General features: G+C 39.3%; 1 protein-coding gene across 2 annotated transcripts in view; it reads left to right on the forward strand.

The window, feature by feature from the left end:
* The window catches only part of ntrk1 (neurotrophic tyrosine kinase, receptor, type 1), an 82,705-nt gene that overhangs the window by 38,440 nt on the left and 19,718 nt on the right, over nucleotides 1-24,547 (forward strand). The window contains exons 5-13 of one of the 2 annotated variants that reach the window (XM_028470637.1): nucleotides 24-178; nucleotides 1,212-1,354; nucleotides 2,330-2,468; nucleotides 8,938-9,270; nucleotides 12,373-12,387; nucleotides 12,479-12,537; nucleotides 16,964-17,066; nucleotides 21,097-21,252; nucleotides 22,502-22,632. In XM_028470637.1, coding sequence (XP_028326438.1) covers nucleotides 24-178; nucleotides 1,212-1,354; nucleotides 2,330-2,468; nucleotides 8,938-9,270; nucleotides 12,373-12,387; nucleotides 12,479-12,537; nucleotides 16,964-17,066; nucleotides 21,097-21,252; nucleotides 22,502-22,632 — 1,234 coding nt within the window. The remainder of the gene's footprint in view (nucleotides 1-23; nucleotides 179-1,211; nucleotides 1,355-2,329; nucleotides 2,469-8,937; nucleotides 9,271-12,372; nucleotides 12,388-12,478; nucleotides 12,538-16,963; nucleotides 17,067-21,096; nucleotides 21,253-22,501; nucleotides 22,633-24,547) is intronic. The other variant, XM_028470638.1, reaches the window with a different exon arrangement.

Raw genomic sequence — 24,547 nt, forward strand, 5'->3', positions numbered from 1 at the left:
ACCTTTGACCTTGTCCTTGTCAGCGTGCTGAGGGACAACTTCCTGCTGTGCTCATGTGACCTGCACTGGCTGCAGCAGTGGCAGAACAGCAGGCGTGGAGACCTGGACAGTCAACTGTTCTTCTGTTTGTCCGACGGAATCGAGCTGCCTTTACACACTTTGGTCATCGACAACTGCAGTGAGTTTGATTTGGATTCAAGATTAAAACGTGTCGTGCACTTTCAAAATGAGTTCATTTTTAAAAACATTTTAAAACATTTTCATTTTAAATTTTTTTTAAAAAAATCACAAAAACATCAAATGAAAACAAGTTCACTTTTCTTTACTCGAAATTTGACTGAAGTTCTGACCTTGAATGCAACACTCCCAGTCTGTGTAAACATCAGAGGTGTAAAGAGTACTGATATATCCTACTCTAGTAGAAGTACTGTTACTTGATTGAAATTGTACTCGAGTACAGATCATAAATAAAATACTCAAGTACATGTAAAAAGCAGCTCAATGAAATTGTACTAATAGTACTGATAATAGTATATATATACATTATATGCAATATATATATATATATATACATACTGTATGATAATAGTACTATTAATAAATACAAGTCAATACAAGACTTTTATAAATGTGTGCATTAAAACCCAGACTAGATTTTTTTAGTTAGAGCTGCTGAGAATTTATTTGATTTTGATTTATTTGTTTTTGAACATGTAAAAACAGCAACAATCCATCCATCCATCCATCCATCCATCCATCCATCCATTTTCAGACCCGCTTGTTCCTGTTTTTCAGGGTCGCGGGGGTCTGCCGGTGCCTATCTCCGGCTCACTGGCTCTTATAACCAGTATAACCAAATATATGCATCCATACCTATACATACTGTACATACTGTACTACATACATACTTTACAAACACACAGATATTACATACATACATACATACATACATACATACATGCATAAACAATGTACATGCAGACGTACATGCAGAGAGACCTCACCTATAATGACATTGCCATCCTGGGTCAACATGCTGCGCTTCAGCTTTGCATTTGTTTAAAATCTGTTTTTTTTTTTGTATACTGTTTAAAAGTCTTATTTAATCTGAATAAAGAACAGCACAGTTCAAAACACACAAATGCAAACTGGATTCATTAATAATATTAATTATATTAATTAAAATCAGTTCCCACCCCTCCCTCCCCCAGGTCTGCCCGAGGTCGCCATCATATCGTCTCAGGAAAAAATCCAGGAAGGAGGTAACCTGACGTTTGCCTGTCAGGTGACCGGGAGCCCCACCCCCGCCGTGAGATGGAGAACCGAGTATCTGAGCTCTCACTTCCTCACACAGGTAAAGCCTGACGTCATGTTCACTGGTCGGCCATTACATTATGAACACCTGTGATAGGCTGAGAATCACGAAGTGGGACTGTAGCGAGTTGTGAATGGATGGATGGATGGATGGATGGATGGATGGATGGATGGATGGATGGATGGATGGATGGATGGATGGCGGTGGTGGTGTAACCTTAAAGAAGCGTGTTTGTAGTCAGAGGGTCATTGGTTCAAATCCAACCTAGGCCAAGTCCTGTAAATTGTGAGACTTGTATAGAAACACCCGTCTCTCCAATAAGACCTCCAATAAAACAGGTCCAGGACTCAATAAAAGAGGAGATGGTCTGCAGCTTCCTGTGAGAATAATGTCATGTCATAATAAGGACTTCATAATGTCAGCTTTATATATAAAACTTCAAGTAAAGTGTTACATACTGTTGCTTCCCCACATTGGTCTCCTTTTTTTTTGCTTGCTTTGCCGTGCCGAGATTTCTCCTGCTGGAATTCCCGCCTTTGTGTTTTTACTACAGAAAACGTGAACGCGCATCGACTTCAGTCGAGCAGCTAATAGTAAATCCTGGATTTCTAAAGCTCTAATACAGAGCCAAGAGAAGGAGCAAATGAAGCCAAAAAACCTACATACTGCAGCTTTAACCCTGATTGCTTTTGTTGTACGTCACTTTGGATAAAAGCATCTGATCAATGAAATTGCAATGGGATGGACAGATGTTTGATGGATGGATGGATATTGGATGTTTGATTGATAGTTGAAACTTGGATGGGTTCTTGATTATTCTTTTTGTACATGATGGGCCTCTTAATTCTGTATGTGCATGTCCGTGTGTCTGCGTTTGTGTGTGTGTGTCTGTGCATGTGTGTGTGCGTGTGTGTGTGTGTGTGTGTGTGTGTGTGTGTGTGTGTGTGTGTGTGTGTGTGTGTGTGTGCGTCTGTGCATGTGTGTGTGCGTGTGTGTGTGTGTGTGTGGGTACAGGAGAGGATCTGGGGTTCCACGTTGGAGCTGGTACTCTTCCTCACCAACGTTTCCTCCAAGGACAACCTGCACAACCTGACGTGTGAAGCCGAGAACCAGGCAGGGCCGCGGGAGGGCACGGTCCAACTGGACATTGAATGTAAGTGTGGGACAAATGAAGACGCTGAAAGGAAAGGGACGGCGCTGCTTTGGAGTGGTGAGGCTTAATGGAGGCGAGGACTGGAGCACACTGGGAGCCTTTTTCAAAGGCTGGTTTCTTCTGCAGATACACGCAGAGCTTCTAATGGAGCTCCCTGTCACCTGCCACTCACTCGAGCTGTGCTGGAAGTGTTGGAATAATACCACTGAAGTGCTTTTATCCAATCGCTGCACAAAGGAGCTCAAAGTCCTTCACTACAGCATGAACTTCACTGTTTTCCCATTTCAGACGCATTAGAGTTTCCAACCTCCATGCTGACATGTGTTCAGTGCTGACATCACTGACATTTCCAACTAGTACAGGCTGAATAATCACAGATTTTTATTTTTTTTTTCTAAATGTTTTTGTTGCTTTTAAGTTGTTTTGTGTTTTTTGTCATTTTGGGCCTGTACTACAAAGCTGGATAAATATATACTGATATCTCTCCTTCAGCGGGCTTCACCTAACCAAAACTTTTTCCATGACAAATCACCTGTACTACGAAGCAGGTTATCAACATGTTCAATTAAGCCAGGTGATTTCAGCCTGGCTACGTGTGCGTTCTTGTGGCAGGGGCGGAGCTTGCAGCGTCAGACCAATCATAAAGGTAGTCCTCCTCTATTTATCACACACACACTAAGATGAGAGCACATTGTTTTACTGTAGTATGTTCCTGCTGATGCTGTTAGCATCACTATATCATACGTATGAATGAATGAATGAGTTGATCCGTTAGTACATACGGAGAGCGTCTCTTCACAGGCTTCATCAGCTGACTGTAGATTCAATTCAACTTTATTTATATAGCGCAAAATACAACAAAGTCATCTCAAAGCGCTGAACAAAATATAAAGTCCATAGTAAAAAAGAAGAAAGAACCCAACAAGATCCACATGAACAAGCATTTAGCGACAGTGGGAAGAAAAAACTCCCTCTTTTTTATAGGAAGAAATCTCCAGCAGAACCAGGTTCAGAGGTGGAGAACATCTGCTTTGACTGGTTGGGGTTAGTGAACAGAAGGACAAACAGAATACTGATCAGTTCATCAGATGTAAATCTATATCTTTCCCTAAAGGTGTCATCAGTAAATGAATTGATTACATTTATCCAATAAGAATGTTTCTTTCCTAAACGCCAACCAGGATCTTCTAACAATTGGTTCTCACTCAGATCTGATCCACTTCATAACCTGGTTCCGACCTGGTTAGGAGTTCAGCCTAAGTAACCATGGTGATTTAGCCCAGTAAGAAGTTAACCAGCATTGTGGTACAGCACACACCTAATAAATCCTGTTCATTAGTGCGACAAGAGGAAATCCAGCTTCGTAATACAAGCCTATTTTTATGGGGCTTTAGTTTTGGGATGTTTAGTGTTGTTCAACGTTTTGTGTTGATTTCAAGTTTTTTGTGTGTTTATATTTGGTAGTTTTGTGTTGATGGATTGTTTTGTGTTGCTGTTAAAATTTCATCTTGTTGATTTGCATTGATTTGTTTTGTATGCGGCGTTTTAGGTGGTTTTTAAGATTGTTGGATTTTGCTGTTCTGTTATTCTTCAGTTTGTCAAACTCTGCCTATGGTTGTGAGAGCAGCGGAGAATCCAACGTTAGTGCGATGTGCGGCCCTCCCAAACAACAGGCAGATACATTAGCACCCAATCAGTATCATATATCACCAAGTCAGTGACACTCATTAGAAAATAAAGCCAAAAAGAGCGTGGGCGCCAATCAGCACGAGCATCAGGGGACAGATGAGGAGCATCAGGAAAATGGGGCTGATGAACGCGCTCAGATCTGATTTAAAGCCCTGCTAATGGACTTTTCCCTCCTACTCCGGAAAAGCGCTTCATCCGCCGTGATTGGCAGCCTGTGAATGTTAGTGCGGCTGATCTATCAACATCAGCCCCCCCGGTGGACGGACAGGCCTTTAATTACTACTAATGAGCTCCCTGAGCAGTGGCTCTTTACTGCCTTTTAGAGCACACTGAAAATCATAGAATGGCACTGTAGGTCTGATCTATTTACTGCTACGGCTACGTTTCCTCAGCTGAGGCGAGCGCGGCGTGCTCACACTTCTTTATGATGGAGCACACAAAGCATGAAAAATTCTCATTAAATCTTTGATTATTCCAAAGAAAGTTTACATCAGGGAACATTTACAAGCCCAGCTGGAGTACAAACCAAGGTATTTAAATCATCTTACAGTTTGTTTTATTTATTTATTTGTAAAATAATATGAAAACTTTGTTCTGGATTTACTTTTTTAATAGAGAAACACATTGTTGTTGAAAGATAAAGCAGCAACTGATTTTTATTTTATTGGTTTTAAATTGTAGTTTTTAGTAGATTTCTGATATTTTTCAATTGTCTTGTGTTGTTTTTGGTGGTTATTGTAAATGATTTTGTGTTGTTTTATGTTAGTTTTAAGCTCTTTAAGTTGTTTTGTGCTGTTGTTTGGTAGATTTGTGATATTTCACATTTGATTGTATTTTTAAATGGTTGTGTTGTTTTTAGATTGATTTTTTGTTATTGCTATGCATTGTTTATTTTAGAAGATTTGTTAGAATTTCTTCATTGTTTTGTGTTGTTTCTAAGTAGTTTTGTGTTGTTTTTCGTTGTCTTTGTGGTTGTTTGTTTTTTAGTGGATTTGTGAATAAAATGTTGATTTGAAACAGTTTTGTGTACTGTGACTATGTTTTGTTATGTGTTGTTTTTGAATATATTTCTGATATGTTTAAATAGTCTTATGTTTCATAATGGTTTTGGGTATTTGTGTGTGTTGGTTTTTAGATTTGTGAAAGTTTGTAATTTTTTCTCATTTTTAACTTGTTTTGTGTTATAATGTGTAGCTTTTTTAATAGATTTGTTTTGTGTTGTTTCTTAAGTGTTTAGTGCTTTTTGTGTTGTTTTGCATCGTATTGTGCTGGTAGGATGCTAAAAAGTCATTCGCTTGTGTTCTCTGTTTGCTCTGTAACCATGGCGATACTCACCACCAGTCAGAGTGCAATTTCTACTCATGGCGTTCTATGGGTCAATGATGGACAAACATTGTTGCTATGGAAACATAACAACTGTGAAAGCGTCTGATTGTGAGAAATACACAGGAGAACGTGAACGTCATCACGACGCCGCCATCTTACCAGAGACTGCCTCATGTCCCTACTGTGGTGGAGTGATGAGCTGGTGTGTTTCCAGCTGCTATAAATGTTTAAAATTGGAGAAAAGAAATGGAAAAGGCTCCTTTTAACCCCTGCAGGAGAACTTGGAGGTCGCTAATGGACGGCTAGCTAACTGCGATGGGCAGCAGTCGTTCTCTCTGCTTTCACAGACTTCCTAACGGTTCCTGAGCGTAGCACTTTGTGGGGTCACAGGTTAAGAGCAGCAGAGCGACAGGGTCTCCACACTGGCCTTCGATCCATACACAGACGCTTCCTGTAAGTCCTGCTTCCAGGTAGCCTCTGTGGTCGCGGGGTCTCCACGATCCATTATTTATGGCAGCGCAGGTTTCCAGCGCAGATGGAGAACATTGATTCACGGAAAGTCTGGAAAAATCTCGAGTCACCATATTTTGATTTCCAAAAAGGACAGTTGAGCAGACCTCGGCATACTCAAAAAGTACTCAACGTTTTCTTGAATCTACCTTGTAACGGCAAAATACAATATACAGTAGTAGATAAATAAGTTGTTATTGTCCATAAGGTTTAAAAAGCATAAACAATTCATGTACACGTACCCTTAACTTCCATCTTTCTTAGTTTCTCTCAGTGGTTCCGTGGTTTTCAAACCCCTCCCCGGACCTCCATGGAGGTTTTATTATCCAGGAGGATCTTCCTGCTAACATTTTTTTTTTAAATTAAATCCACCAGTATTTAGTTTCTTTCAATGCATCTTGGACTTAAGTCTTTCTCTTCTCTTCTACGTGTCTGACGGTTTTGTCAAAACGGCTTTAATGATTTTAATAAATCTTTCACGTGTGCGTAAAATTGCCATAATGACATGGTTGTAAGGAGCAACTCCTTGCAGCAAATATTAGCTGAGTTACGGTCCTTTAAATGAACTGTTCCTGAGATGCATTCAGGGTCCCTAGGAAACGCAGACATCTGAATTAATTTTTAAAATCCGGACGGACAGTGCGGTCACTAGATGTAAAAAGAGGACATCCCTGGGTAGACTTCTTTATGTGACCCCAGTGGAGTTTCAGGTACAGACCATAAGACAGACAGGAGAACATTGTCAGTTACAGAGTCACTGCTTTCCTGATGCTCTAACTCCTCGGTTTCCAAAGCGGGGTATGGGTGCCCCCAGGGGAGTGTGTGAATAGATGTTAAAAACAACAAAACAACATTGTAAACTAGAAAATAAATAGGCCAGTTGTCAGGAGCCTCCATGCATTGCCACAAATTACAAATCTAGCAGAGACAATCTCAATCTCAATAAGCAAAAATATGGCAAGAGCTAGATTGCTTTTGGCTTGGTATATTTCTTTTTCCCAAACGAAGATTGTTTCTCACTGAAAATGCCAGTAGGATGATTAATGAAATAATTAGACTAATAATTCTGAATACGATCCTTTATTGTGAGTTTACAGATTGTTCTTTTTGTATAATGATAATCTGGAGGGGAGAGTGAGGTAAGATGAGCCATTTTTCATATTTAGGATCACTACATCAAGGCAATAGTCTTGTCGCTGACAAATATATCTGCATATATTTCAGGATGTTGTGAATCCCTCCAAACATACAGAATGAGTGTAAACATAACTGATTAACTAAATTCACTTTCAAGAGCAAACAAGTTCTGATGAACTACGGCCTGGGCACGCGGAACGTCTCCGTGCCGAATAGCACGTACCACGTTCCCAAGAATTCAGTGAAATCACTTGGTTCCACCGAGTGAAACAAATGAATTTGTGCGACGTAAAATCTACGTTGAATTGCCTTTTCAACGATATATCACCCGACTATGTTTTGATAAATTTAGAAAAGACCTCTCTTTCAAAAAGGACTCAGAGAGGCTCTTGACAAAGAATATCCATGTCAAATTACTGGGGCTGTAGTCAACCAAGGAAATGGTTGGTCGACCAAGACTATGGCACACGTAGCGATTAGTCGACCAAAATAAAAGAATGAATGAGCAGATGCAGAGGAGGACGAGGAGAAAGAAAAAGATAAACAAATATTTAGTTTTGGCATTTTGTGGTGCCGATTTGCTTTTAAACACAGACCTTTTATGATATGAACCTTGTTCAAGCTTTGACCAGAACCCGACAAAGTAAAAGTTAAACCTACAGGTCCAACAGACATTAGGTATTTATATCTGAGCCCGACCAGAAACCGACAATTAAAACCTTTTTTTTCCTCATTTAAATGACATTTTTATGTTTGTTTTAGTGGAAAGCCTGCTTTTATTAATAAACTGTTAATGTCAACATCAGATCAGCACACGGGGAAACAAACGCACGTCAAACACAGGTGCGCAGTGCACGCTGCGGGGCCAGAGACAGCAGTGGATCTATTTACATAAACCAGTATCAAATATAAGGATAATCCATGTTCTTGTACAAAAAAAGGATTGATTTGACAGTGGATGCTTGTGCTTCAAGCCTGTCTTAATTTGTCTTAATTCCCTCTCTGCTCTGAGGACTGTGCAGTATCAGCTGAAGTGCAACACTTTTTTTTTTTTTTTTTTGCAGTGCAGCACACACTTACTGTTGCTGGACATAGAATCATTTTTAGGCATTACGGTAAATATATTATATTGATAGTTAATATGCATGGGGTAATGGGCCCCAATCATATATTGGTATGTGCCAATGATTCGGTACCACCAACCGTCGTAATATTTAGAATATAAATGAGAAATCAACTTTTTTTTTTCTTTTGGGGCCCCAAATCAGAAATCGGGCTTTGAGCGTCAATGCGTACACATCCATAGATTATAGCTATCAAAATTCAACCCGATCCGTTCACGAATAACAGAGGAGTAGTGATTTTAGTGGCGTTTTGAGTCCGGAAGGCCGCCCTAAAAAATGCTTTTTTGCAAATAAATGTCTAACCACTTTACCCATGTGGTTTTTACCTTCACAGAATCTATGAAATAATGCCTTCCTCACCTATCCTCAACAGGACGCAATGTGTATGACATTATTATTATGTTTTTAAGTGTGCAGGAGTAGGAGGTACATGGCTGCAGGTGAAATGTCTGTGAAAAGTTTGAGAACCACTGCTCTAACTCACATGGTAGCGTGTATATAGCATTAGAATAAAGGCAGAATGATCAACTGTAGGGCCTCTGGTTTTCTGTTATCACGGAAAACACAAAAAAAAAAAAACAGAATCCGCTTCCTGAAACTGAAATGCCAATATTGTTGTGATATTATTTCATGGAAAATCAGAGCCTCTATAATAGTGTCATTTCCCGCTGCTCTCCCCACAGTTCCAGTGAAGATCCTCTTCCTCAGAAATGCCGTGCCACAGCACAACTGGTGCTTCCCATTCGCCGTGGATGGAAACCCAGAGCCGAACATCACGTGGCTGTACAATGGCGCCCGGCTCAAGGAGAGCAAGTACGCCTACACGCAGCTGATCCCGGACCTACTAGACGGCTCGGTGAAACACGGCTGCCTCTTTCTCAACAAACCCACACACATCAACAACGGGAACTACACCCTGATTGTCCAGAACCGGCTGGGACGGGCCCAGGCCACCGCCACGGGGATGTTCATGGACAATCCCTTCGATCCGTTCGATCCTGAGGGCATTATTCCAGGTGGGTTCCCTTCATGGTGCTGACGTGGGAAAAGTATCACAAATATTCATTCTCGGAGAACTGAAGAACACCATTGTGTCCCTGAAAATGATGCTGCTGTGTTTACTAGCTAGATGCTGCTGCTGGACTCAATAATCAACATTTGAATGGAAAAAAATGCGACATATTTGCCAAAAAATCTGGTATTTATTATTTTGAATGTAGCATATTTTCCAGGGTATTGAATGCAGCAATGCATTGGCCACATTCCGATAATTTAGCATTTTTCCAAGAGAAATCCACATGAAGGCAGCACCGTCACCTAGGTTGCATCTAGGCTGCTGTACTCCTGTTCACTTTAACTGAGGTCTCCATGTATTTCACCTGATGAGTTTCCGTCTCCACATGAAGTCTCCTCCTCACTACTCCACATCTGCATATCAGTCAGTTACTGCTTTTTATGGTCACTTTTTACTGAAACCAGACTGATGCACCACTCCGTCCGTCTGTTCTTACTGTGAACTACCAGCCTCGGGAGCAATCACGTCAAGTCTGGACTTTGAGTGAGAATTGGACGCGATCGCAATCTGTGTACCCTTCATTCTTTGCTTATTTCGTTTTAAAATCCAAATCAAAATAACAATTAGACAATGTGGTTATTTTGTTTTAATGACTTAAAACCAAAACAGAAATACAGAAAAATCAAATACCAGACAAGCACAGTATTTTTGTTTTAAAATTAAATCTTGTTCTGTTTATGTGATATTTAGATATTTAAGGAAGACGAGAGCTTCATGTTTTAAGCTCACCACCCAGAGTGAACCCACAGACGGAGGCGGACTTTTACTCTGCTGCGTTTCATGGACTGGCCGTTTGGCACACCGGGTAAAGCCCAGTTTAATCGGCCGATTTTTGGGTGTTTTACATGTATCGGCATCGGCCGACGCACGCTGCTGCGTGCGCCGATCCACTTTATAAACACTAAACAGTGCGGCTGCCACAGGGCTCCGTGTTGTTGCAGACAGAGTGCAGAGAGAATTTTCGGGGTGACGCTCAATGTTCAATAAACCAATCGCGTTCAGACTTACCCTAGCCCTTACCCTAAGCCTAACCATAACCCATATTTAATTTTTATGCCTATAGAATTTTGTCACATATAAAAATATTAATATGGCACAATTTATTTATTTTGAGTTGATTATTTTTAACTGTATAACTGCAGTCAGGGGTACTTCAAAGCATCTTTTAACTGCTTAACTTAGCGGTTGTTCCGTGGGTCCACGTGTTGTGTCGCACTCTTAGTTAACGAGCAGCTGGCTGGAGGTTTGGCGTGTGTGTTTCTTGCCCTCTCTCTCTGCTTCTCACTCTTTGAGAAGCATTTTACTACGTGTTTGAATATTTATTCTTGTTAATGTTGATGTAATTTATTACAGAAACTAGAACAGTTTGTTGCTTAATTTACATCTGACATCACGTTATTTTCCTCTGTTAATTTATGTTCTGGGGTTGTGTTGGAATAGACTATCATTCATGGTTTCTTTTTGTATTTAATACAATAATTATCTATCTTTATACTCAATAATCCTGTTAATAAAATATCTTCAGTCAGGCCAACTTTTGTCAAAGCTATTTTCAGGACAAGGACGAACAGTTCTTAATATTTCATAAAAAGTCTATTTTTTACTTATTCCTGTTTTTATTAATTGTTAAAAATGTTTTACTTGGTGTCGTTCTACCTCACCTTTGTTAATTTCAATAAATGTTCCTTTTTTTTTAATTGAGTTTTGTACTATTTGTTATCATCTTGTAATTTTTATGATGTTAATTGAGGGAGCAAAAGTAGTATCGGCTCCAAATATCGGCTCAAGAAAATCGGCAGTCCGTATCGGTCATCGGAATTGTGACACTGTGGTCAGCTCTCCCAAGATCAATGTCCTTACAGTATTGAAACAGCATATGAAGGTTTGAACTGGTTATTCTCCTCCATGTAGGCTGCTGCACCATATTTTAATTTTTGAAACAATACAATGAATCTTCTCATATGTCGTGTGCTTTCGCATATTGTACGGTGGTGGTCCACTATGGCCAAAAATATGACCTTAAAACATGAAGCTCTCGTCCATAGTTTCCCTTAAATATCCAAATATCACACAAACACAAGATTTAATTTTAAAACCACTTTCAAGCTTATATGTATTGTAGGCTATCGGAACTTAAAAAATAAATCATTTATAATTATATTGTAAGTAAAACAAATAATCAAAATATCAATTCACCCTTGGATAGGCACTGCCTACCTCGCCTACCCTGACTGCACGTCACTGACAATAGTCATCTCAAAGCGCTATCAAAATATAACATTCTTAAGAAAAAACCCAACAAATGCACATGAAAATGCATCAGTTACAGTGGAGAGAAAAAACTCCCTTTAAACAGAAATAAATCGCTGTTAGAACCAGGCTCAGAGGTGGAGAACGTCTGCTTTGACTGGTTGGGGTTGGTTGACAGAAAGAGGAGAAAAGAACAGGATAGAGAGAGATAGACCAACGGTGACCCAGACTAGTTGAGCCGTGAACCATTGATCAGCTCCAGCTTCAAGACACCTGGAACAGAAAAAAGAGAGAAAGACGAGGAGAAGGCACTGACTGCAGAAAAACATGATACAGTATTAGCAGGTCGGCCTGCATGGACCTCATTCACCTGATAAACATCTAATATTTACACATTTAAAATCATCCTGGATTTATCAGTGGATTTTAAACACTAAAGATTTATTTTTTACAAGAATTTAGTTAAAGACATTTGTCAACATTAGAGATTTTTGCATGTTGTCTTTCGAAAGAGTTGCAAACTCCTTGTTTTTGTTTTCAAATGTAAAATCAGCAACTCTCAGATCCCTTGGTGTGTTCTGGTCTCGTGATGGTTTTCAGGTTTTTCATACTATTGGACATAAATAAGTATCAATGGTAGACATGTAGCATTGGTGATTAGCATTAGCAGTTGTTTCATCTTAAATACTGGTTAATGGAGCTCACGTTTAGCTTTAGCATTAGCTTCTGTGAGCACCTGGATGATCTGACATGTGATGGTCAACGTGTGTTTTCTCTCTCCCGCACGCTTCAGTCCTGCTGCATCCCAGTAAGTTTTCTTGGTTGGGTGAGAAACATCTCGCTACGTGTCCTTCCTGGTCCTGACAAACTTTCCTTCTCTGCTTCTTCTTCTCATTCAGGTCCCACAAGCAAGTTCGACTTGGACGTGACGGAGAACCCAGAGAGTCGAGTGTTTGTGGTACGTGTCGTTGACTCAAAGAAGCCATATGAAAACCTATAATTATCCAGTTCTTAAACTCAGTTAAAACAAACAGACAAAAAAAAAGCAGATCCTAAACATGTGTTTGAATCTCTTTATAGGAAAAGAGGCAGTAGATCAGGCATAGGCAACTCTATCACAGCGGGTCCACATACATCTTGTTGTATCTGATTCGAGGGCCACATTATCAATATTCATGTCAGCATGTCAGTCTGTGGTTTTGATGTTTTGTAAGTTTTTAGTGATTTTGTGTGTTTTTGGTGTAATTTTGTGTATTTTCCCATAATTTTCTGCATTTTTGTTGTCAACTTGTGCGTTCTTGGGTCACTTTCTGAATTTCTTGTCATTTTGTGAACAGTTTGTGTGTCTTCGGAGCTATTTTGTAACCTGTGTTTTTTGTGTTTTCATAGTCATTTTGTTTGTTTAAGTGGTTGTTGTCTGTCTTTGTTGGCATTTTGTGTTTTATGAGTCATTTTGTGTGTGTTTTTGTGTACTTTTTACATTTTGCTCTCAATTTGTGTGTTTTTGGAGGTATTTTGTGTATTATGTTGGACTTTATATTACATCCAACTTCTTGAAATACAATTTTTGCGGATTTGTTTTGAGGGCCTCAAAATTAGAACAAGGGCCACATGTGACCCCTGGGCCGCCAGTTGCCTATGTCTGCAGTAAAAATAGTAAACAAAATTCCATAATTATTTTTACTTCTGTATCGTCTTTCTTGTTTTGGGAAATTCCACAGCTCACTGAACTTGTTGATCAAAGTCAAACTTTTCTATTTGGTCTTTGAATTTTAGAGATACTTTACATCCTAGGTTCCCAAAGTGGGGTACGCAAATTGTCATAGGGGGTACGTGAATAGAAATAAAAGAAACTGGAATATCAGGAGCCTCCGTGCATTGCCATAAATTACACATTGGCCTCTGTAAGACTTCCCTCTGTGGTGACAGTGAAACTTTGCGCAAGCCAAACATTTTATCAAGACTTTGATGCCCTTCGCTACCACGTACTTGTGTGAAAGTGGATTTTCAGCTTTGACACACATGAAAATAAAATACAGAACAAGACTCTGCACGGAGAAAGATTCAGTTTTTGTGAGTTGTTCAGGGTGATGAAAAAAATAAATAAATTCCTACAGAAAAAGCCAGTAAGTAATTGTACATTTTTAAAATAATTAAAGTAATTCATTGCATTTCTACACCCAACCTGTTACAGAGTCAATTACATATTTTTTGTTTTAAAATAATTAACAGACATTGTGAAACTACAAAAAAATGAAATAACCTGACAACAATCAAATGCATCACATCATAGCCGACCAATCAGATTAAATGTAATGCACGGTGCCGAAACAGCATTAAATGGAGGTTATTTTCTCAGTTTTAAAGTTTATACAGTTAGCTATACTTAGAGCCTGAAATTATTTTTATTTTGAATTGAATTGATTGGTGTTATTAATATTTTTTTTAACGAATGGTACATTTTGAAAAACCTTTTATTTTATACAGATGCCTTTGTGTAAAATAAATTAAGTTCCAATTGTGGCGGAGTTGGTCTCTTCCTTTTTAAGTTTATACAAGAGAAGTTTACTGTATGCAAGGTAACCGTGGCAACGATTTATTACAAAAAATAAAGGTGGGGGGTGAAAGTAACTAGTAACTTTTACTTTGCGAACTACTTCATTAGCTACTTTCTACTTGTACTTGAATATTTTATGTATGACTTATTGTACTTGATTACAATTTCAATCAAGCAACAGTACTTCTACTTGAGTAGATATATCAGAGCTCTTTACACCTCGACCATTCACACCGCCTTAACATACTGTAGGCAAGCCTAGTGGGGTTGTCGGTTTAGTCGTCACCAATCTGACCTGCAGCAGGATAGCATCGGGTTACATGTTAGGGGTAGCAGGCAGTTAGCCTGACCTGACTAATCAAAATAATACAATATTAACATTAAGGGTTAAAGGTTAAAGGTCCAGTATTATCCAGTAGGAGTGTGAGAATATCTCGACACGGCGATATATCTTGATATTTTTCCGCATGATCGATTATTGATATGCTCCGGCTAATTATCGATTTTTTCTTTTTTTGAAAAACCTTTTCTGCTTTTTCACTAAAATGTGCAGGTACGTCTTCACATAAATGTTGTCACTGTTTGTTGAAGGAACCAATATATTGTTTAGTGGAATATTGCACTATAATGATGTCACTGGTAAGAAAGACAATTTTTTGTTTACATAAAGCACTATTGGAGATAATTATTTGTTTACATCGGTATGTTGACACTTATTTACAGAAATGTGGCACTAAAATAGTGTCACTGTTCATAGGACACTTTTTCAATTTATTATATTTCAGAGATATAAATAAAAATTGTATTTTTTCACTTAATCTTTTTATTTTGTTATGTCATAGATTATCTAGATTGATTTCTGACCAATAAATTGATAATCGCAGTATTGTCATATCGTGAGATAATCGTTATTGTGAGGTTTGTATCGCGTATCGTATTGTGAGGTTGCCAGAGGTTCCCACCTCTATTATCCAACAACATAGTATTTGAGGTTTATTTTCCCAAACTCGTCTGTTTTCCAGAGTTTTATCAGTCTAAAAAGTCACTTTCATGACGCTTCTAAAAACTGGCTGTTTTAGAAGCCTTCCTGCACATGCGTGAGTGGGCGTGTCTGTAGACGCTGACTTCATGCCACAGCTTTATCACCATAGCAATTTTCTTTTGCTATCCACACTCTCTTGTTATTGTTTTCAGCCATAAAACTGCACATTACAGTAAAACACATGGATATTTAAGAGGCTATTGTGATTATGAGTCCGACAAACGGTGTGTGTTTATCACAGCAGCAGCAGCAGAGTCAGTCAGCTGTTTCAGCTGTTTCAAACACTCACCAGAGCTGCTGAGTCACTTTCTTCTCCTCCTCACCTCTTCTAACACAGGAATAGTCCATTTAAGATGATATTCTTTTGTTTTGTCTTATGGCTGCGTCACATTAGGTCACAAACACGTCAAATCATGTCAAAGGCGATACGAGGTGGTATAACGGTTACTAAAAATGAAACTGACTGTGAGCGCTCACGTTATGCTTTGGATTATCAATATGTTGAATGTAAATATATTATCTGTAGATAAAGGGACTAGTGGTTAAGGGAGCAGGCTTGTACACATAGGGTCACTGGTTCTAATCTCCCTGGTCCATCACTGTGGGATGTTGATCAGTCCCTTATATTAACTCTAACTGCTCCATGGGTTCTACACCGTGGCTGCTCCTCAGGGAGGGGTTAAATACTTTACATATATGACAATAAAGTATAACCTATATTCTATATTAAACCGCAGTGTTCGTTTTAGCTGTGAGCTAGTTTGAGAGGGAGGAGCTCACATTCTTAGGAGGAGGAGTTTCCACCTTATGACGTAATATTGGGGCAAAAATCCAACTCGTCCATTTAAAGCTGACTTTTTTACAGAATGTGGAATAACAAGGGAGGGAGGAAACAGAACTTTTTCAACTTTGTCTCTCTGAACGAGGCTAAAGGCTGTTTATCACTGTAGCAAAACCATTATAAAGTGATTTTTTTCATAATACTGCCTCTTTAAATGAACAGTGGTTCAACCTGATACTTTTCCTTTTAACATGATGCTTATCATGAGGCTTCTGCAGAGCTAATGCTACATGTGCTGCAGTGAATGCTGTCAGAAGGTCTTGATGGTGGACACAGTGAGCGACTCCTTTTGAACATCTACATCCATGTTAAAGCCAAAGTGTGTCACACACTGAACTCAAAGGTGGTTCCATCCATTTATGGCTCGCCGGCTTCTTCGTTTTGGACTGGACTAGATTTATATCACCACACTGAAGCAGTCTCAAAGCGCTTTACATATCAGCTCATTCACCCAGTCACTCTCACATTCAAACACCAGTGGGACAGGACTGCCATGCAAGGCGCTAGTCGACCATTGGGAGCAACTTAGGGTTCAGTGTCTTGCCCCAGGACTCTTCGACACATAGTCAGGTACTGGGATCGAACCCCCAACCTCTCGATCAGAAGACGACCCTCTACCACCTGAGCCACGGTCGCCCGCTTTGTTTAATGTCTGCTGACACATGACCTCACAGACAGTAACGTCTTTAATATTAAAAGAGCTTTTAAAACACATCCATATAAAGTCTGCTGTGTTTAAATCCAATGCATTATTTCCTTGTATCGTTGCAATTGATTGATTACCTTTTAAAATGATTTTAGATTTTTCAATGTCATCAGGACAACTTGCTGAGGACAGATGGATGTAGTTGGATTGTAGGAATATAGATTGATCTAATAGATGAATGGTTCCAGCCTTACTAATTACGGTGCATCCACTAATGACAGATGTGTCTGTGCTGCAGGTGTCTGTAGCCATAGGTCTGGCCGTGTTCGCCTGTGCCTTTCTGCTCGTCCTGGCCGTGGTGATCAATAAATGTGGACAGAAGTCAAAGTTTGGCATCCATCGTAAGTACATCACACTATCTGAGTTTGTTTCAGATGTATACAGAATAGATCTGTTCCTGTTCTTTGTTTCAGATGTATACAGAATAGATCTGTTCCTGTTCTTTGTTTCAGATGTATACAGAATAGCTCTGTTCCTGTTCTTTGTTTCAGATATATACAGAATAGATCTGTTCCTGTTCTTTGTTTCAGATATATACAGAATAGATCTGTTCCTGTTCTTTGTTTCAGATGTATACAGAATAGATCTGTTCCTGTTCTTTGTTTCAGATGTATACAGAATAGATCTGTTCCTGTTCTTTATTTCAGATGTATACAGAATAGATCTGTTCCTGTTCTTTGTTTCAGATGTATACAGAATAGATCTGTTCCTGTTCTTTGTTTCAGATGTATACAGAATAGATCTGTTCCTGTTCTTTGTTTCAGATGTATACAGAATAGATCTGTTCCTGTTCTTTGTTTCAGATATATACAGAATAGATCTGTTCCTGTTCTTTGTTTCAGATATATACAGAATAGATCTGTTCCTGTTCTTTGTTTCAGATGTATACAGAATAGATCTGTTCCTGTTCTTTGTTTCAGATGTATACAGAATAGATCTGTTCCTGTTCTTTGTTTCAGATGTATACAGAATAGCTCTGTTCCTGTTCTTTGTTTCAGATATATACAGAATAGATCTGTTCCTGTTCTTTGTTTCAGATGTATACAGAATAGATCTGTTCCTGTTCTTTGTTTCAGATGTATACAGAATAGATGTGTTACTGTTCTTTGTTTCAGATGTATACAGAATAGATCTGTTCCTGTTCTTTGTTTCAGATGTATACAGAATAGATCTGTTCCTGTTCTTTGTTTCAGATGTATACAGAATAGATGTGTTACTGTTCTTTGTCACAGACATTTAAAGAATCGATCTGTTGCTGTTACTTTCTTATAGACACGTAAATAATAGATCTGTTCCCGACTTTTGTTACAGAAATATACACAATAGATCTGTTCCTGCATTTTGTTAGACAAATGAAGAGTAGATGTTTTTTCTAGTCCTACATAACCTTTCAGAGCTTTTACTGACCATTTCCACTACAGGTACCTTTATGTCCAGAAGAATTAATCATCTGCAGAGTGCTGACCTTATAGAGTGAATCATCTTTTAAACAACGAGCAGAGAAGAAATTAAATTCATAACAAAGTGCACATTAGCAGCTTAACTAAAGGAGATACAGTATGTAGACGAAAAATACCATGTGGCTTGTTTCTGTCTGTAAATGAGTTGTGTTTAGTGAACTGGTTTGAGTTTTTCTTCACCAACTCACTTCCAAACTGAAGGATTTCTGTTCCTCACTGACTGAACTCAAAGCTTTGTTTGTAGTCGTGTTTTGTTACCAAAGTGATAAAAGGAACCTGCTGCACTCGGATGGATTTTCTCTCTGGGAATCAGAAAAAAAAAGAGTTGTGAAAAAGCTGTAATCAAATAAAATGTGATTTCCAAAGCGCCGAATGGGCCTGTCAGTCACCGGGAAGGGAAAAGCACCGTCAGACTAATAAAAGATCTCCAACGTGCATGAAGTCCGCTCACTGCTAAAGTGCCTTAATTACTGCAGCAGCACGTGGTCAGGGCCATTAAAGAAGATGGATGGAGGAACAGCTAGACTACATATGGACTTCACACACACACACACACACACCTTCTCACTGAGTGCCTAAGTGGGCCTGATTGCCTAAGTGGACGCTCCCTCGTTGCTTCCCTGCGTCTCCGTCTTTGTTGATCCATTTTCCAGCGTGCAGGACTCTCGGGGTTCGGCGGTTTGCCGTGTTGAGTGAGAGTCGTTCCCATTCGGGCTCCACTTATTTGGCTTTTAATACACACCACCAGCTTTCCCGTTGTTGCTCAATGTTGCCTGATTGCAGCAGCTGATGATGGTGATTATTTAGGGCTGTCATCATGTGTCACCATGGCACCAACAAACGGGAATTTTACTCCCTCTGTTGGAAAATATGGGTTTGGAGTTTCTTCCTTTGATGGCCAATCCAATCAGAGACTGATTGTGTGTCACACATCTCCTTTCACTTTAACTTTTTACATATTTACCCAAATATCTGCCCTTTCTGCTCTTTACGGTTTATGTCAGGATGTCCACACATCCATGTAAAGAAAACTAGACACATTAAACTGCAACTACACCCTGAGGTTTTGGATGACGTGCATCAAGGCTGGAAATTTATTATTCATTTTTTTAAAAAGCCTTGAATGTGGGCGGGGCTCCTGAAACAGTTAAGACGCACCCAGTCTATGTTGTAAAATCTCCAAAGAAAAGTCCATGCTATGCTAAGCTAACTAGCTACTCAATACTCTCAATCCAACCTACTCATCACAGATTGCCGAGTCCACAGGTGGTAGTGTTGATAGGAAGGGACGGGGCTAACAGTGACGTAAAAAGCCACTGAAACGTCACAAACCACAAAAACATTCTCAACCAATAGCTGAATTTGATTGTAATATCTACTAATACAACTAATTCAAACCCAGATACCTTTGTAATTAAAAAACTAAATAGGTTTAGTTACTCTTTAAATGCTGAACTTCCTGTCAACATTTTAAGCATACACAGAGTTTGTGGGGCGCAGGGGGGCATTGCCCCCACAGGTGGTCAAAGGTTTTCATTTCAGTTTTCCCAATTCTTAATATAATTTACATAATATACAAATATTTTGAGTGCCAAAAACACAGTAAATAAGAAATAAAACAATGGTGATATGAAATTCACAAAATCAAATCAAGTAAAAATGTTTAAAGGACTTCAGCCGATGACATTTGACCCTCATGCTTCCAGTTGAAACAGAGAACAAGCAAACACCACGATCAGTGGTTACAAAGCGGAGGATTGTGCGGTTGTTGTTCTGATCTACTCCCTGACAAAATCGGCATCCACCGGCCGCCAGGAGTGTGTATGCGTTCAGCGAAGGCTGAGTAACGTTAACTATGAATGTCTTTATCTACGTTGTTGGACTTTTAAATGCTTTTTAATCTTTATGTATTCTTTTGCTCTATCCTACCTGTGTCTAACTTCATGATTTACAATTACCAGCAAGTCTATCCCTCCATGTTAAAGTGTATCTCACATATTAAAGCACATGTATCCAGTTTTGTATGACATATAATGTAGAACATAATAAATAATAACACTGCATAATTTGAGCAACTTTACTCTGTCATTGTTTAAGTTACAGGAGTTTGCTGAACATTTCAAGCTGCATTTGCTGCAAAAATGAAGCAGAAAGCGGCTCCGGCCTGATTTTATCATCAATTTACAACATTAAACGATGCGTAATCCACATTATCTATTATGTTACTAATTGTTTTAGTTTTTTTATCTCAAACTCCACCTATGATTTTCAGGCTTTCCAAGCACTGGAGCTTGTTTAGTGTCTGTTAAGGCTACAAAGTTCACTGGTTCAAGAATCCTAATTAAACGTGGACTTTCTGAAGCAGAACTGTTAAACTTATTTTAATTTAGCAGCTAAATATGAAGCACTTTGTGGGCTCCAGATTTTAGCCATGAAAACGAGTAATTTCAAAATGCCCTAGTTTGTACTTTCACATATAAATATGTAAAGTTTCCTTGATTTTGTGACCAATTTCATTTAATGTGGTGTTCTTTCAAGAATTTCTGATTACATCATGTGATATAACTACAGGAAAACTGTGAACCCTGTAAATATTGTGGAGTTTCATTGAATTTGTGTATTTGGAGAGGCTGAGATATTTACAACTAAATTAGTTGTAATTTACACAATTATTTATATTTTCTTTCTACTGTTGGCCAAAATAGATGCTGTCACGGTCCAGATTTGGCCCACAGGCCTTGAGTTTGACATTGATTGATTGATAATGAGATTCTTTTCTCTATATTTGTTGTAAACACAACATGTATTATTAAAGGTTCTCACGTTTGGAGTGCGTACAGTTTGACACCAGAATGTGGACTGGGACTGACCTTTTAATCCTCTGTAGTCTCACATGTGCTCGTCTCTTCAGGCTCGTCCGTGTTGGGCACCGAGGACGATCTGGCCGTGTCGCTGCGGTTCATGAACTTCGGCACCAGCCCGCCGTCCTCGGACGAGGACTCTGGTTTGTCCAGCTTCGTGGAGAATCCACAGTACTTCTGTGGCATCATAAAGGACAAGGACATGTGTGAGTGCTGTGTCATTCATTCAAAGACAAAAGTCATTTTCAACCTTATTTTATTAATTATTAATCAAATGTTAGGACTGTGTATAATTCACCAAGAGGATCACCTACATTTGTTTCTGAAAGAAAAGATAATAAGATTTCAAGAAGCAACAGGAAACATGGAAAATACAAACAAACAGATTTTCTAGTATTTTCTATGATAAATTGTGAGCTAGAAAAACACAACAGAGACGCAACACAAAATGCATACAATACATTAAACCAGGGGTTCTCAACCTTGGGGTCAGAAACCCATTTGGGGACACGAGACAGTGGGAGGGGGTCACCAGACACCTTCAAGAAACCAAAAATATTTTTGCTTATTTTTACCCTTTTTCTGGAACAACACCAAACTTTCAAGATTTTAACCTATTTTCATCACTTTTTCTTGCCATATTTTTGCTCCTTTTAATGCATTTTTGTTACATTTCTGCCACTTCTTCAAATTCTTTCTACTTTCAAGACCTTTTTGGGACTTATAAATTATTTCCACCACTTTTACACCCAATGTCATCTGTTGACCCATTATTGTCAATTTTAACCTCTTTTCACCATATTTCTGGCTTAGTTTTTAGCCAATTTAACCACATTCACGATTTGTCATGTCATTATTTGCCAGTTTAAACTAATTGTTCCTACTTTTTCTGCCCTTTTTAGGCTAGTATTGACACTTTGAACCATTTTTACCACTTTTTCTGTGTTTTTGTCCACTCTAATTTGCAACTTTTAACCAATTTCTGTGGTTTTTAAAATCCCATTTCACCCCCTTTTCCACCATTTTTGGTCAAGTTTTATTTCTGATTAAAACAAGGATTTAAATCTTTAAGATGACTATATACTATGACCCAAATAATGCTAAACTTCCTGGATAACAGTGGATATTATTCAGATAAATAAATAAATATCACAGATTCATAGAACAATGGACCATCATTTTGCTGACTTAATGCACCTTTATTTTGGGGGTCGCAGGCTGAAAAGGTTGAGAACCACTGCATTAAACAACCAAATAACACAAACAAACCAAAATGAACACAAAACAAAAAATATAATGACCCACGTAGTAACAAATAAATCAAACATTAACCACGTGATTAAATCAGCGTTCACAATCAGAAGGAAATGAGACTCTTTGGTGGACTTTGTCAGCGTGTTGACATGTTGGCGTTGAGGGTAGACTAATCATCCCTTGGTGTTGGTGCTCTCTCAGGTGTGCAGCACATCAAACGGCAGGACATCGTGCTGAAATGGGAGCTCGGCGAAGGAGCGTTTGGTAAAGTTTACCTGGCAGAGTGTGCGAACCTCAGCCCTGACAGCGACAAGATGCTGGTGGCCATCAAGGTGAGTTCAGGGTCATGTCCTCTACTGTGTGTCTATTGTATCAGTAGAATATTCACTCCTTCAGGAGCTGAGTTTCCATTACCATTGGAAATGTGCAAAGTCTAAATAACCCAATTTAAAAAAAAAAAAACATTGAAATATGGTTTTTATGCTTTCATGAGGAGGAATTTCAGGCATTTCGATATTGAAATGTGTCGCGAAAATGCTATGGAAACACTTTTTCCGAAGTATGTGTTCATATAGTGGGAGCTTAAGTAGAGTTGTCAATTAAGGGCATAATAATAACAACATACTCTGTAGCATTATATAGGGGTATATTTGCAGGTGAAAAGTAAAATAGCGTGTGCAATTTCCTGGTTTAAAGACATGCGCATGATGGTTTGTTGTGTTTTTCTGTTATGTCTGTTTTTTGGAGTCATTATGTGTATTTTTGTATCTTTCTGTTGTCTTTTTGTGCATTTTTTGTATAATTATTGTTTTTTGTTGCCATTGTAGTGTGATTCTGGAGTCATTTTGTATCTTTTCTGCGGGTTTGGGGCCGCCTGCCGTGTGAGGGGTGGGCGCGCTGGGGGGGTGCTGGAGTCTGTGCTGGGGTTGGGGCGGGGTTGGTTGGCGCTCCAGGATGATGCTGTTTGCTAGGGGCGGCTGTAGCTGTTCCGGTGGTTGAGGTCGGTATCGGCCGCTTGGTACGTCTGTCATGCTGTCTGCAGATTGGTGGGTGGGTCCTGGGCGCCTTTGGCTGGGTACTGCTGTTTCGCACCGGATGTGTGCTGTTGGGGTGCCCACGGCAACCCTTGGGGTTGGGGGTTGGGGTCAGTGGCAGGATGGAGCCTAGCCGGGTGCTCGGCTCCTTGGGCTTTCTCAGATGTGTATGTGGGGGGCGGTGGCTGCTTCTCGGCCTGGGATCTCGGGGGCATCTGCGGGGCTGCTCAGCCATGGGGGGGTGGCCTGGGGCTCCTTGGTCCCCACTCTTTCTGTTGGCCTGGCTGCATCTGCGGGCCCGGGGTGGCGCCTGGTTTTGCAGTAGCGGGTTTTGCACATACACTGGTCTACGATGCACTGGCACGCCTTGGGATGTGGGATAAAACTCGTACTGGGCTTAACTCTAGACATGTTGATCCCAAATACCTGCTTTAGGTACTACCACTCACTCATTCCCCCTGTTCACAGCCACCACCATTATAGCTAAGCTTCACACTTGTCACTATACTGGCTTGACTAGACAACATAATAAGCACAATATGTTCTACAACTTCACATCTCACCTCACTTTAAAATTATCAATTCTTTCCCACCCTTTCTATTTCCGGCCTTGAGTCTCTCCTCCCTGCTCCCTGTATCTTTTTTTAGTGTAGTTTTTTGCGTTTCTGTTGTTTTTTGTGTATTTTTTGTAAAAATATTTAGTTTTGTGTATTTTGAGTCATATTTTGTTGTGTGTGTGTGTGTGTGTGTGTGTGTGTGTGTGTGTGTGTGTGTGTGTGTGTGTGTGTGTGTGTGTGTGTGTGTGTGTGTGTTTGGTTTCTATAATGACAGAATAACAAAATACAATTACAATATTAAAGAATAGCAAACATAAATTGACTTCACCTATGTAAAGTAACATTATCAACGTAATATAAAATATATATATATTCACACAGATAAAGTAATTCAGTTGTTAATATCACATTTCTCCTTCTCATTCACACCATTATGAACTAACATATAAAACACAGAATTCACAGTTACCTAAACATACCAATCTTAGATCAAGTTATTATTAACCAACTTTATGTAACATTTCTGGTTATATGAACCTCTTTAACTGCGGTAACCCACAGGCTGCTTTTATTGTGAAATACCCAGCATGCTTCTACATCCTGTCACTGAATTTGCTTAACTGACCAGCAGCGTGATTAAACACACTTAATTCACA

The sequence above is a fragment of the Gouania willdenowi genome, chromosome 16, assembly GCF_900634775.1.
Source record: "Gouania willdenowi chromosome 16, fGouWil2.1, whole genome shotgun sequence".
NCBI classification, from domain to species: domain Eukaryota; kingdom Metazoa; phylum Chordata; class Actinopteri; order Blenniiformes; family Gobiesocidae; genus Gouania; species Gouania willdenowi.